At 33.6% G+C, this 17204-nt stretch overlaps 1 protein-coding gene across 2 annotated transcripts in view; it reads right to left on the reverse strand.

Moving 5' to 3' along the window:
• The window catches only part of LOC140040652 (angiotensin-converting enzyme-like), a 30219-nt gene that overhangs the window by 12148 nt on the left and 867 nt on the right, over positions 1-17204 (reverse strand). The window contains exons 1-2 of one of the 2 annotated variants that reach the window (XM_072086742.1): positions 14518-14598; positions 3455-3554 (exon numbers count right to left, since the gene is read on the reverse strand). In XM_072086742.1, the coding sequence (XP_071942843.1) occupies positions 3455-3548 (94 nt within the window). In that variant the 5' untranslated portion in view covers positions 3549-3554; positions 14518-14598. Of the gene's footprint in view, positions 1-3454; positions 3555-14517; positions 14599-17204 lie in introns of those variants that run through there. The other variant, XM_072086741.1, reaches the window with a different exon arrangement.

Consider the following 17204-nt stretch of genomic DNA (forward strand, 5'->3'; position numbering starts at 1 on the left):
TCATTACAAATCACATGTACAAATAAGAAAAATTTACTGTAATAGCAACAACTATCTTTGGTATGAGGTACTGTAAAATTCGTCAATATTCTCTTTTACATTTAAACAAAATCGTTGCCTTCTGCGAGTTATTGCAAAGTTTATGTTGAACATGAACAGATTTATTTTATTGAAAATGGTTTATTTAATGCACAGTGCAAAAACAAGCTGTTCGTTAAAGGATTTACGTTGCATTCTCTATAAAAGTTCAATCATATAATGTCATGAAAAAAATTAAAACCACATAATGTATCTGCAAGCAGCAGCATCTTTAAAATCAATAATAACTCAAATAAATTCAGCAAATCGCAGAATTCTCATCATTTCAACTTTGTGACGTCATTCCGATCCAATTTCTCTTAAAGATTACATTAATTTATATTCTCTATAAACTCCTAATAACATAATTGCAAGGAATGGACATTAATGTTAATCAACTTTTTATATTTGATTACTTAATTTGGTTGAGATTAAGCTAATCTGGTCATACGTCACACCTTAGGGGATTCTAGCGTGCAATAATGGCATGGTCCAAGTCTTTATTAATAAAACAAATCTGAATTGCTTACATATGAATGAAGCCACTTTGTCAAATTAAATCTTCAGTCAAACGAACTAATAATTACAATGACTATCAGATTTAAACTATCTGAACGTACGTCAAAATATTGAAAGCTCTCATTCTGTCAAAAAGTTTAAATATGTAGGTTTATTTAGTACACTGAATAGATTAAGATTTACTAGACCATGGTGGAAAATAAATGAAAATAAATAGAATATATTTCAGGCTTATATAATGAACAGTTATTATAGACATCCACACAAATCAAGAATGGAATTTTTTGCAACGAAGCTTCGTATATTCTCTCCTAAAAAACGTACAATGATAAATGCCTTTTTCCCACAATAAAGCCGATTTTCATACATACTGCATTCATCTAACAATGGCGAATTTCTCCATGAATTAACCATGTCCCGTATCACAGGCAAATTCTATATTAAAGGATCACATTTATCACATTTAACTTTTGTATAATACATTTATTCGTTTTATTTTGTAGTTTGTGATTTACTTCACCACATTTTTTTAGTGCAACTGTTTAAAGGACCAATACATTTATGTATTAGTGCCTAACACTCAACCGCCTCCCCAACAGAACTTAAACCCTCCTTCAAATTACCCTGGAGTTTGTTTAATACAGGTATAGGCTATTTCAAAACAGTGAATTTCAACAGCACTGGTAGGCCTACTATACTATCTCGTACGTATTTAAATAGGCAACAATTATAATGTTTACCACTCTTCCATGCGTTTATACTAATCTTAAACATAATATAAATAATCAGGGAAGAGACACTCTTCTCTGATATAATCTTTTCAAAATTCTAAATTGACTTTTTTTCTCAATTTCACCTCTCATTGCCGTGTACTTCTCAAAAGCTTGTCAAATCTCCCGTTTGTCAATCTACTGCGTTTATTGCTTTTATGCACATTTTAGAAATTGCCTTCTTTTTATCAGAACAATTTGTATCTCATGACGACTTTACGTATGCTATGATTGAAAGTGGATTGTCATCTAACAAGGTCATGCTATAGTCTAGACTTGCGTACCATAATTCATATATATTTTCCTTTAGTGTCTTTTCCGTATTTGCAATAAAAGAAATAGTAACTAAGATTATAAAATGATTTCTGTAGGTTGAACAGGTAAGACGAAGGCTAAACTATGTAGTTAACGATTATTCATCCTTTCATGACATGTGGAAATTAACGGGGATTTTTTTACATTCGAGAAAACATAAGATGTCAAAAATGAATGTCACATTTGTAGTTAGATTTTCAGAAGTTGCTTATACAAATCTATCCATATGCAAAATTGGTCCTTAATTCAGTCTTGTAAACGTAAACGTTGGTAAAATTATATTTAAAATATATACACTAGGTAATGTTTAGAAGCAAGACTATACTTATTTATGTAATAAGAAAACGATGGCAATATGAATATGTTATACAGATCGATGCGACTGCATCACAGTGCCTTTACTACTTCAATAACATTATTGGATTGGAATTTGTTTTCAAGTACCTAGAAACCAGGTTTAGCAACAAGAAGAGTGAAGATGGAATAGTAGCAATAACAAAACCTACTGATACTGATATAATAAATCAAATATGAACTTCTAAACGATTTAACGACATAGTGCATATAGCTACAAGGGTATTAGTCCGATCATTAAATCACCTAATACAACATTATCGGCTATAATTAATATCTAAATTTAATCCATTCATAAAATCTGAATAAATCTCATGGGATTATTTATTATATCGATATCCCATTAAGGTGTCATTCACTTATGTACGAGATGTGTTTAGTCCATCATGTTTGTATCTGTTTAAGGTGATGTCTCATGATAAAAGGCATTTTAAATTTAAAGATGTATTGTCTCCTAAAAACATGAAAAATGAAGATCAATAAAATCAAATTTTGAATAGGCGATTTTGTAGTTTTAATTAACTTAGTCATTTCCGCGGAAAAACAAACAAAAACAAATAATGTTTTCAATTATAAGAAGACAAAACAAACAGTTAAATTCAACCAAAACCCCCGGATTACAGTTTTTTAAGTAAAGTAACCTTTTCCGTTCCAATTTTGAGCAAAGTGAATATGGAAAATCAAAACTGAATATTTAACCCAAAAAAATGTGAAAAAAATGTTTTTTCAGAGTTAAAATATATCTTTAAAATGGTTTTGAAGACCTCTGTACAAGAATGAAAATTGCATAACTTTACTTTTCCAAATTTTCTAATGAATAAGTCAATCTGTTGCTAATATAGGCCTCGATATATCATAACAAAAATCGTATTATTATCAAAATTGTTTATATTTATTACCAATTTTAGTTTTTTAATGTAATGTTTAGTTGGGATTTGCGTAACCCTGTCCTTTTTACCTACTTCTGTTTGTTTTATTCTTGTCAATAACCATTGGGAAGGAAGTTCCTTTTCATTAATATTTAAATTCAAGCATTCCTGGATCAATGGTTTTCACCTTGCAGTAGCGGATCCAGAAACTGAGAAATAGGGAGTGGAGGACAGGTCTTATAGTATAATAGCATGAAGCCTAATAAATGATGAAATTAACTTAAATGTTTTATATAGCCTAGTTCATTGTTTTCAGAAAGTAAAATATAGAGGGGCTGGTTAATTCAAAACAAATAAATTGGTCACCGGTACTTTTCCAAGAAGTCTACTGAACAACAGTATTTAATATAGGCCTATTATTATCTATTTTTTTTCACGTGAGGGCCAGTAAAGTTGAGTGAAACCTCAAGTTGATATTTGATCGTTCCCATTATTTCGCCTTTTTACGATTGGTCGGCCTAGGCCTACTGTAACAAAATGATTACCTACCTTCTACTTCATTTTCTATATCAGCAGATACGTAATTGATTGAACATATAATGCTCAGGACAAACAGCCAAACAGTCATTTTCCAGGTTTCCATAGCGTTCTGCAAAATAAGAAAGCGTTCAGTTACTATGCAACGTGTAAACTAAGAACACACTATCTCTAAACTTATTCTGGAGTGTTATACCATGTATTGTTGATGAAAGATATAGTAATGGAATATGGCTTCAATTAAAGCTTCTACGTGATTCCTTTGGCCAATCAAATCATAATCTATTAAAGACGTTTCGACGTCAAATCAAGTGAATTAAATCCAGATTCGACACTTAAAAGAAGTGATTGAAATTTATTCATGATGACTTGGAAATACGTACAATTATCTGATTGTAAATATAAGAACTGCTGATCGACCATATAATATGTGTTGCGTATGAGGAAAAGTACATTGTGTAACAGTAGTCTGTTTTGTTGCAAAATAGCCTGTAACTCATCCATCCTTAATCAACTTTAACAGCTTAGGCCTACATCAAAAATCTATTTAGATATAAAAATCCTTTCTCTCAATGTTTCAAAATGGACGTAAACAGTTTTGCAAATGAGGTCTAAGGAATTGCAAACATACATATGTACATAATCTAGAGAGTAAATTATATCTACACAAAAGCAAGCATTCACTTTACTGAAACATTGAAATTCGACATAATATGCTAAAATCGCCATCCGAAAAAACCCCTGGGAATCGTTTTATCTCTTCTCCTTGCTCTATAAAAAAATGAGTTAGTTTAAACTACTAAAAGAGTGACATCTAATTCGTTAATAGAATAGATGGAATAGAATCTATTCACCGTTGCAATATCCATTTTAGGCATCCATCTGATTTTGGCACGCGTAGTTACTTTTCATCGCGCGTGCGTGCTTATGACGTCATAAAGTTTTATTTTTATCGTGATGTAGAATTCACATCATCGGATGTCTGAAGTTAAGAATGCGGTACTTAAGTACGTAAAATCAAGTACTCTTACAAATAGTGAAAGAGAGAGATAAGCGGTGAACATAATAAGAGGTATTGCACTTTTCACACATGTTGATTCCAAATGTACATGTTTTTGATAAGAAAATGACAGCGATTGTAACACAAATCATAACCTTTCTAAATTTAGATTTGTTTCAGATTGGGCCAAATTTTTCCAACAGTCTAATTGAAATAAACAGGCCTAAGTATTCCTATTTTGTGTAAACATTGATTTTTAAAATTAATTATATTTATATTCTTATTTTATTGTATAGTGTGTGTATAAATATTAATTTGTGCACCATCGAAGAACACCCCCCTTCACATGTAGGTATAGGTAAAGATCGATATTTCAGATATAACCATCAATGCAAACGCACGCATACACCCCACCACAGCACGCCATACATGTTCACCCAGATGGAACAGCCCCGGGAACAGCAAGTAACTCACACTAGGATTGAACTTTGTACCTAGATTGGATGACAAGTAAGTTAACCACCAAACTACAACTCCATTAATATATATTGTAATTGTTATCAATTTACGAAATCATGTGCACACTTTTCGTTTTCAAAATTAGCTCTAATGAAGTCTACAATTGATATTTTGGAATAATTATGATTGCCGAGTGATTGTTATTATCATTAAAGCTACAGAGCGTGAACAAAAATACGGAACCGCGACGCACTCGTCGCTTTCAAAATGAGAATTGCGTGGTTGAACTGACGCTTGGGAGAACACTAGACTCAAGAAATTGTTAATGTCTACCTTACCACTTACAACATAATATTTCAATGTAAATTACAGGACACGTGATTGCAAGCAATATTAGTAGTGACAGAACTAATATTCGGAATAATTCACAGGCTTGTATTAGCATTCTTGTTATTAGGCAACTAGTGATGAACATAATTATTTCATATTTTATTTTATTTTATTTCATCATCACCCTACAGTGACCAAACGTCACCATTAACAGGGTTGAAAGACATAAAATATAATATATAGTAGCCTACAAGCAAAAATCAACAAATAACAAAACAACATTTAGATATTACTGACATTAGACAAAATCTTATGACGGGAACAAGCAAGTGAATAAAAAAAAATATCAACAGATCCATCAACTTGACATAGTGAGTGGTATAACTTAGGCAAACGATATGATAAAATAACACAAAATTAAAACCAAAAATCTAATAAAATATATTATTTTATATTTTGGTAATGCGATTTATTTGACCAGTTTGTAGAATGATGTTAGGCAAAATGTCACAATATGTATGAACAGATCAACGTTTAAAAGTCGAGCATTATTATAGTATGGTAAGAAACCAACTTTACCGAATGAACAATGTTGCTAAAAAACAATATAGCCTATCTTTCTAGGATTTTCAATTTAGGTGAAATGTGTGGGATTGCGAAACGGATAAAGACCGGGTGGAAAAGAACAAGTTTCATTTAACAAGATCAACAGACTTATTTAAGATAAGATAATAATTTATTAGGCAAATATTAACATAGGACTTGCTGCAGCATATTGCTTGTCTTTTTTCACTAATCTTTCTCCACCTACACATGTCACTTTATGATCAGAACATACAATGAGTTATGTGGCTGAGATTTTACACGTTATTCCCGATGGAGAGCAAGGAGGCCATACACATTGTATGCTTCAGATTTATGTTTTCACACTATAGTGTATACACTTACTATTTGAAAGATTTATGACTGTAGGTGGGGAATATGTTCTCGAAACAATTTCATGTACAATTCCAAATGGAGTATGTATCAAGCGTGGTTCCCATTAGTCAAAATGACGTGTGCTCAACGCAATACGCAAGTTAGTTGACCAATCACAGGTGACATTTGGATGATCCATCGCGTCATGATTGGTCAAATTAGTATTTAAATTATTATTACAATTATTTTTTATGAATATACTGTACAATTAGTAGCTTTTTTTCAACTGAAAACATTAACAAAAAATAATAATATGCACTAATAACTTACGCTAACATAAAACATGTTTGTTTATCAACTTCACGTTTCCCATAAATTACCAAAGATGTCAAATCTTAAGAGGTATTTAAAATTTTAGCATAAGTGTCGTAATATATAGTGTCGTGTATATATAGGGCTAGTGTCGTAAAATTTAGCTGCCATAATTGGTATATTATATTGTTATTTCATCAACTTCAGCGTAACTAACCAATTTCATAACTTTCATTGTTATATTAATCTCGAGTTTGCTATTAATTTATTATTATTTACAACATAATTGTCTTACCAATCTACACTCAATATCATAATTATCTGTAAATTCATCATCGTCATAATAATATCCATATTCTTTGCCACTGGACATCATTTTCATCGTCACCATTGGATCCCTGCTGTCACCAATGGACGTCTTCCTCGCTGTCACCATTGGACATCTTCCTTGCTGTCACTAATGGACGTCTTCCTTGCTGCCACCACCATTGGACATCTTCTTCGCCGTCACCATTGGACATCTTCCTTGCTGTCACCATTGGACATCTTCTTCTCCGTCACCATTGGACATCTCCCTTGCTGTCACTAATGGACGTCTTCCTCATCGTCACCATTGGACATCTTCCTTGCTGTCACAAATGGACGTCTTCCTCATCGTCACCATTGGACACCTTCCTCGCCGTCACAAGATTGGACATTTTCCTCATCGTCACCATTGGATATCTTCCTCTCCGTCATCATTGGACATCTTCCTTGCTGTCACCATTGGACATCTTCCTTGCTGTCACCATTGGACATCTTCCTTGCTGTCACCATTAGACATCTTCCTCGCGGTCACCATTGAACATCTTCCTCGCCGTCAGCATTAAACATCTTCCTCGCCGTCACCATTGGACATCTTCCTCATCGTCATCATTGGGCAACTTCCTTGCTGTCACTAATGGACGTCTTCCTTGCTGTCACCATTGGACATCTTCCTCGCCGTTACCAATGGACGTCTTCCTCGCCGTCACCATTGGACATATTTTTAGCCGTCATCATTGAATATCTTCCTTGCTGTCACCATTGGACATCTTCTTCTCTGTCACCATTGGACATGTTCCTTGCTGTCACCAATGGACGTCTCTCCATCGTCACCATTAGACATCTTCCTCGCCGTCATCATTGGCCATCTTCCTTGCTGTCACCATTGGACATCTTCCTCATCGTTACCATTGGATATCTTCCTTGTCGTCACCATTGGACATCTTCCTCGCCGTTACCATTGGACATCTTCCTCGCGGTCACCATTGAACATCTTTCTTGCCGTCAGCATTGGACATCTTCCTCGCCGTCACCATTGTACATCTTCCTCGCCGTCACCATTAGACATCTTCCTCGCCGTCACCATTGGACATCTTCCTTGCTGTCACCATTGGACATCTTCTTCTCTGTCACCATTGGACATGTTCCTTGCTGTCACCAATGGACGTCTCTCCATCGTCACCATTAGACATCTTCCTCGCCGTCATCATTGGCCATCTTCCTTGCTGTCACCATTGGACATCTTCCTCGTCGTTACCATTGCATATCTTCCTTGTCGTCACCATTGGACATCTTCCTCGCCGTTACCATTGGACATCTTCCTTGCGGTCACCATTGAACATCTTTCTCGCCGTCAGCATTGGACATCTTCCTCGCCGTCACCATTGGACATCTTCCTCGCCGTCACCATTAGACATCTTCCTCGCCGTCACCATTGGACATCTTCCTCGCCGTCACCATTGGACATCTTCTTTGCCGTCACAATTGGACATCTTCCTCGCCGTCACCATTGGACATCTTTCTCACCGTCACCATTGGACATCTTCTTTGCTGTCACCATTGGATAGCTTCCTCACCTACACAGTTAGCCATCGGTCTTCTTCACTGTCATCATTAACCATCTTTTCTCACCATAGCCATCTTCTTCACCGTCACCAACATAAATACCATCTTCATCGTCACCATCATGCCATCTTCCTCATCGTCACCATTAGCCATCTTCTTTACTGTTACCATCATAGTCATCGTCTTCGCCCTCACCATTACCATATCATAGCTTTCATAGTAATCTCCATTACCCACATTATAATAAACATTCTTCTTTATCATCACCTCCTCACCGTCACTTACAGTATCTTCCTCGCTTCGCCATCTTCTTTATCGTAATAGTCATCTCATTTACAGTCACTATTATTATAGCAATCTTCTTCATCCTCTTCTTCATTATCCCTACCATTTTCCTCACCATAACCATGATCATCATCACCCTCATCATCATAGTCAACAACTATTCAATATTCTATATTTAAATGATTTAACAGGCACAACATAACATGTGTACTGTTACTTATAGTTATAGTACATAATAAATATCAAACCTAAAATATTTAAAGTAATGTCCTAATTTTATCTCAAAATACGAGTTTAGCATTCTGCACATGAATGATTGGTTTAGCTACAGGGTACGATTCATGTGCTTCTCGTATACAGGGTCATTACTCTAAGTTAGCCCCTTGACAAACAACTAATCATTATCCTCTAAGCTGTTCAAAAATTCTACGCTTTTAGTACGACGGATCGTACTAGAAGAATAATACTATCTTGTGTGGCAATGTATCATAGATGATTACTTCTGCCGCCGATCAACGACTAGTGCAGAATTCAATCAATTACAGTCATTGTTGAAACTTCTATTTTGCTGCATGTAACTTAGTATTCAAATTCAATTCTATACATTAGTGACGTAAGTTCAATTAATCAATATGTTATATTTGTGTAGCTTTTTAATACAATATAATGCAAAAAAAATAGTGATGATGAATGGAAGCAAGAATCTGTCATGAATTTTAAAACTATTAAAGATATGATATAATGTAAAGTAACAAACAAGCAAATGTACAGTAATATTAGAGAAAACAACTGACTTTGAATGAACATGTAATGTAAAACATAGATGCACAATACATTTTAATGGGTGAATATTTTGATATAAATAAATGTTTAACAGAATGATACAAACTATTTCAACCACCAGAAACAGTCGTTTCTCGGTACTTTCTCTAAATTTGTCATGGGCACATTCCATAACATCTCATGTCTCATGTGTCATTGATACAGGCACAACAATTTATTCCGAAAATTGTCACAATCGGCAAATTGAATGACAATTTATAATTTGTCAACAGAAGTTTGTACATTCTAATAATTATACTGAATACTGAACGTTTAAAACGTTTCCTATACAAGAAACAAATTGAATAAGTCATGCTTTTTAACTTTTGGACATCTATATATAAATTTACGTAAGGGCAAAATTCGGTAAATCGCGCGTTATTTCTAGAATGTTTACTCGATGGTATATAAAGTTGGTTAGAATCTAGGTACTGATTTTAACCACCTGATGTAACCCTGTTTACTAATTAAATTGAGTTAGATAATTAGTTATTGACAATTAAAACGAATTTAGGTTCAACGATTTGCCCCAAATAGGGGTGTTTTTCGATCGTGGTATACACTGTCTAATGGATGTCCGTCTTGAAAAATACCCGCAGACAATAATACGAGGATGCTTCGCATTTTCCTATCTCCTCCTACGATAATTGTTTTTAATGGCTGGAAACCGGTTGAACAGCTCGAGTACAGCATCATAATGTTGAAGACAGGCCGATTTTCTTTAAAAAATAATATTTTGATAGATTTAATATACGTTTATACAAATGTATTGATTTGCGATGAATGGAATATTCCAATCTCTGTTCCACAAGTGTCTATTCCTTCAGGCGTCGTAAAGGCAAGTACTGTATACTCATAACAGAAATTCGATCCATTTTTTTTTTCAATCTGTGCGGTAGAGGTTGGATATAATTTTTTTTTTAACGGATAATGAGCTAGCATTTTCAGTCGCCGTATATTATGTACAAATCTTTATTATTGCAGTTAAACCACCCACATCATCACCCTTCCCTCACTGGCATGAGTAGCGTTGTTAAGCCAGTAGAGGATAGGCCAACGGTGCATCACATGCCCTAAACGCAGAACAACTTTGGTGGGTAGGGTAGGAACCAACTTAAGTATGAATTGGCTCTAAGAAACAATTGAAAACCATTAGGCCTACTATTTAAGTTGAGTTAGATAATTTAATATTTATTGACGATTAAATCGAATTTATGATTTTCCCCGAATAGAGGTGGTTTTCACAAATTGTTTTACATTATATAAACATACACGTCGTAGTGATGTATCGTTACATGTACTGTACTATTTCAATCGACTAGGACGGTGATAGTTTCAACAAAGTATTACATCGCAATGTTTTACTGTGTTTAGTGGTATATTATTTGTAAAACATGAAAACAATTAATATTTCGTTACTAAATGGACAAAGAATATATTTAAAAAGTGTTCCTCTTTGCACCCATCCTCTTCCCCATCCCCTTCCCCATCCCTCAGCCCTAATGTTACATACAAAACACAAATTAAGTTTGTTTAAATTTGACTTAAACAATTGGTCTCATTTTCTCAAGTTTCTCTTTCGGAAGTAATTCCCAGGGTGCTAATTTTAGTTGAGTACATAAATCACAGTGTCTATTTATTCGTTCCTGTAAACGACATGTATTATTGTCCTGCGGTACGTACATTTGAAATCGCCAGTTTTTTAACGCTGAAATTATTATGTATTCGAGAACCATCTGTGGGCATGACCTAGATGGTACGCGAGCGAAGCGAGTTGTTATCAATTATGCATATGCCATAATGGCTTTGATAATTATCGTAACATATTTCACTAAAAAATTAACAAGCTTCGACTTAGATTTGATTGGCTGAATCTTCGGTAACTGTTGTGAGTCGCTGATTGGCTGACGTGGCAATGTCCTTCCACTTCCGTATTTTGAACTACCTGTACAGCGACCGTTGCTGCATCAAATCCATTATGATATCTATATATAAATTTACGTAAGGGCAAAATTCGGTAAATCGCGCCTTACTTTTAGAATTTGTACTCGATGGTATATAAAGTTGGTTCGTACTTTCGGTATTGATTTTATCCACCTGATGTAACCCTGTTTACTAATTAAATTAAGTTAGATAATTAGTTATTGACAATTAAAACGAATTTAGGTTCAACGATTTGCCCCAAATAGGGGTGTTTTCCGATCGTGGTATACACTGTCTAATGGATGTCCATCTTGAAAAATACCCGCCACAAAAATGCGAGGAGGCTTCGCATTTTCCTATCTCCTCCTACGATAATTGTTTTTAATGGCTGAAAATCGGTTGAACAGCTAGAGTACAGCATCATAATGTTGCTATAAAAAATACTATTTTGATAGATTTAATATACGTTTATACAAATGTATTGATTTGCGATGAATGGAACATCCCAATCTCTCAGTCTGCCAGAGTTTGGTTTAACACAAGTAGGTAAATTTATGAGCCCTTGGTTTAACACATGCGGTAGGTAAATATATGGGCCCTTTAAGAATAAACTTGCAATACTTTGACAATACTGTAAATACCTATTAACTATTGTTGGTCCTCATTTGAATCGAACATTCGGGCTAACATTTCTTTCTGTGAATGTTCGTACTGTTAGATTTAATATAAAAATATATACAAATAAACTTTATTACTGAAATTGTGGATAGGCTCTACTGTTAGATATATAAACACATTATTATATACAAATAAACTTTATACTGACAGATGTAATATAAAAATATATACAAATAAACTTTATTACTGAGATTGTGGTTAGGCTCTACTGTTAGATATATAAACACATTAATTACCAATAATATAAACGTCGTAGTGGTGTATCGTTACATGTACTTTAATATTTCAATCGATTATGACAGTGACAGTTTTAACAAAGTATTAAATCGCAAATGTTTTACTGTATTTAGAGGTATATTATTTATAGGCCTATAAAACATGAACAAAATATTTTGTTACTGAGTGGATAAAGAATATATTTAAAAATTGTTCCTCTTTGTACCTATCCGCTTTCCCATCCCTCAACCCTAATGTTACATACAAAACACAAAGTGGGTTTCTTTAAGTGAGTCCAAATCAAAAAATTGGACTCATTTTGTGATAAGTTTCTCCTTCGGAAGTAATTCCCAGGGTGCTAATTTTAGTTGACTACATAAATCATCGTGTCTATTTATTCGTTTCTGTAAACGACAATGTATTGTAGTCCTGTGGTACGTACATTTAGTGAAATCGCCAGTTTTGTTACGCTGAAATTACTGTGTATTCGAGAACCATCTGTGGGCACGACCGAGATGGTACGCGAGCGAAGCGAGCGTACCATCTAGTTCTAATAATAATTATAAAAAGTCGATTATATTTTAGTATTCGCTGTCTTTTACAAACATGTTAATTTTATGAAAATGAAATCGCTTTTAGTAATTATTGATAGTTTGTAAGACGAGTTTCTCGATGAGTCTTGCTCTCAAGGAACTACTGTAATACTTGTTAGCGACTGCACACCGTTGCCTTTATAACCATTATTGTAAATATGGCTTAGATCTCTAATTTATATCAAACGTGAATCTATATATAAATTTACGTAAGGGCAAAATTCGGTAAATCTTGGTTTATTTCTAGAATTTCTACTCGATGGTATATAAAGTTGGTTCATACTTTCGGTACTGATTTTAACCATCTGATGTAACCCTGTTTACTAATTAAATTGAGTTAGGTAATTAGTTATTGACGATTAAAACGAATTTAGGTTCAACGATTTGCCCCAAATAGGGGTGTTTTCCGATCGTGGTATACACTGTCTAATGGATGTCCATCTTGAAAAATACCCGCCACAAAAATACGAGGAGGCTTCGCATTTTTCTATCTCCTCCTACGATAATTGTTTTTAATAGCTGAAAACTGGTTGAGCAGCTAGAGTACAGCATCATAATGTTGAAGACAGGCCGATTTTCTTAAAAAAATACTATTTTGATAGATTTAATATACGATTATACAAATGTATTGATTTGCGATGAATGGAACATTCCAATCTCTGTTTCACAAGTGTCTATTCCCTCAGGCGTCGTAAAGGCAAGTACAGTACTGTATACTCGAAATTCGATCCATTTTTGTTTTCAATCTGTGCTGCAGAGGTTGGATATCATTTTTTTTAAACGGATAATGAGCTAGCGTTTTCACTCGCCGTATATTATGTACAAATCTTTATTATTGCAGTTAAACCACCCACATCATCACCTTTCCCTCACTGGCATGAGTAGCGTTGTAAAACCAGTAGAGAATAGGCCTACGGTACATCACATGCCATAAACGCAGAACAACTTTGGTGGGTAGGGTAGGAACCAACTTAAGTATGAATTGGCTCTAAGAAACAATTGAAAACCATTAGGCCTACTAATTAAGTTGAGTTAGATAATTTAATATTTATTGACGATTAAATCGAATTTATGATTTTCCCCGAATAGAGGTGGTTTTCACAAATTGTTTTACATTATAATTATTATAAACATATACACGTCGTAGTGATGTATCGTTACATGTGCTGTACTATTTCAATCGACTAGGACGGTGATAGTTTCAACAAAGTATTACATCGCAATGTTTTACTGTGTTTAGTGGTATATTATTTGTAAAACATGAAAGCAATTAATATTTCGTTACTAAATGGATAAAGAATATATTTTAACATTGTTCCTCTTTGCACCCATCCTCTTCCCCATCCCTCAACCCTAATGTTACATACAAAACACAAATTAAGTTTGTTTAAATTTGACTTAAACAATTGGTCTTATTTGTGACAAGTTTCTCTTTCGGAAGTAATAGGGTGCTGATTTTAGTTGAGTACATAAATCACAGTGTCTATTTATTCGTTCCTGTACACGACATGTATTATTGTCCTGCGGTACGTACATTTGAAATCGCCAGTTTTTTAACGCTGAAATTATTATGTATTCGAGAACCATCTGTGGGCACGACCTAGATGGTACGCGAGCGAAGCGAGCGTACCATCTAGTTATATAAAGTGACAAATTCATGTGACACTCACGTTTCTAAGGACATAAATAATTATATCTCTTTATCTTCAGTATTTCTCTTTCCTTGACGGCACTCAGTTTTACCATTTTGTATCATAATCTTCCTCTGGCGGAAATTAGAATATCAATTAACCTGATGCATTACCGCTGTTCGCTTTTTGCAAACAATATTAAAATTGATGAGTGTGTTAGCACCCAATGAGATCAGTATCAGCTTATCTCAGTCTCAAAGTACATCGAATGAAAAGGCTAATAATAAATGTACATCCTCGAACATTTATTATTTATTACAGAAATATGTATAATAATATATAATTAGTAATATCAACAATGTATATCTAGCAGGTGTTTTCAGAAATGAGAGTGGCGAAAGATTAGGTATCTATTTCATAATCAAATATATGTGGCAATCACATGGTATGTGATTGATCAGTGCTGCCATGTTCGATGTAGAACCGTTATGGTATTAATTAACGTTTTAAAAACACAATTTGGCCCCAAAGGAAACTTTCTAGAAACTGTGACTGTGGGCTTTTGTTTAACATAAAATAAATACATACAAACGTAACAAAGCACAATCAGATAAAAAGTACCAAAGACAAAACGGAACCCCTCATGAAGCACAAAATGGCTTGCTACAAGACCAATACTTAATCATATAAAAATCAACAGCAGAAGTAATAATCAAAAGTACCTAATAAAGAAAAATATCGATATTTAAAGAAATCGATTGATTTTGAATCTGTAATTACCGGGTCAATATTGTTCGATAGGCTAGTACTGTACATTTGAAAGATCTAATTGATCGGCCTTATTTCTGCTACAATACTGGTGATGTAGGCCTATATTTCCATAATTTCCATCCATATCGGAATATCATAAGCCAAATTCTAAAAGCTGATTGCAATAGTGATGATAATAGCACTGCAGGTACTGTTTTGTATACGGTGCGTAACGTATGAAGTAATTAGTTATAAGAATGACAAAATCATCCTTTCCAATTACTGTTAACTTTCACCTAAACATGTAAAGGTAAATATAATCATGTAGATTAATTAGCATTGTTTGTAAAATGATTGTTGATTGGTTGTTTGCTAGCTGATACATACGTAGTATATTTCAACGTATTAAGATCACAACATAAAACCGTATTTCATATTTTGTCAATGTAGGCGTAGGCCTACTGATTTTTATTTTTAGTTAGGGTTCTGGATAAAGGTAACATTATGGTATAAAACAAAATACATCATCAATACTATAAAGGTATATCTAAATCCATCAATTAGGCCAAACATCTTTGGCCACATAAGATTGCTATACCTTATACCTTAGCAATAACAAAATTATTGTTATGGCTCACTTACTCAACCCTTCATAACTGGTCCTCATGGAGTACTTATTACGTAATAATACGCGAGTGACATTCGAGAACCCAAATTATGTAGTAATTCAGTCCCTGTATTATTATTCTATGTAAATATTTTTTAAGAACCAATATAATTTTCAGTTAGCCTTTATATTCACTATTCTATTTTAATTAACATAATATAAAACTTCCTCTAAATTAGGAGAGGAAAATCATGATATTTCATAATTATATAACATAATTCCTGATTATCAAATAAAGATAGACACTTTATGAATTCCCTTTCATATTTGGAGTAAGTTTTATTCTATCTTATTTAAACATTATATTCCTTTTTGTTTTGTTTTCTAATTCATGTCTTGTAAAGAAAAAGTGCAAGGAATAATTTTCAAGTGGTGTGATGTAACATCGTGTTGGAACTATTGACAATTAAATCATGACCTAATTATAGCAACTCTTGACATGGAGTTGGAAATTACCTTAAGCTATGTGGATCTTAACAAGATAGGCCGTTTAGCATGTGACAGAAAACTGTTCGGCAATTACAAAATTATATTTAGGCCTAGGCCTACAGACATTAAACAGTGTTAGTGTGATGTATCAATTATTGCATTCTGTTTGGTTGGTAAAATACAGTACCATGTATTATGTCACACTAAACTTATCGGTAATTACGGAGGTCTGGTAATGCGGGAATACGTCTACAAACAAATTTTGCTTGATTTAGATTTTAATTTTTTTTTTTTTAAATCCCAATACCAAAGGGCCTATTTATTTGGACGTGTGGTGTACCAATTAATGCAAAGCACTCATTACTTATGCTCACACGCAGATTGCTGTCTATTTGGCGAAATACGATGCTGTAATCTGATTATTGATGTTTATATTAATATGCAATATTGCCAAGATTTGTTTCTGACATCGATCGAAACAAACAGGTAAAAAGGAAAGTATTTTACTCGAATGTAAAGGTGAAATGTATTTACACAAACAGGTATTATTACTTGAAGTAATCTGAATTTATTATGAGATTAAACATTCGCTCCTTCTACATCTTTAAACTGATTTACGATTACGATTTATTGTAGCAACAATGCAGTATCATAAAATAATTACGAAACAGCAATGAATAATTTCAAATAAATAAACTGACATGGATTTCAGTGTGTACCATGGGGGGTATTAGTATTTATTTAAACAACATATATGTACATCATAAGAATGGAACTCAAAATAAATTTATAATAATCGATGAAATAATAACAAGAAAAACAATAACTGTAATAGCATCAATAAACACAAAAAAAATAATGATAAAAGGGACGATATTAT

The sequence above is a fragment of the Antedon mediterranea genome, chromosome 2 (assembly GCF_964355755.1).
Source record: "Antedon mediterranea chromosome 2, ecAntMedi1.1, whole genome shotgun sequence".
Taxonomy (NCBI): Eukaryota; Metazoa; Echinodermata; class Crinoidea; order Comatulida; family Antedonidae; genus Antedon; species Antedon mediterranea.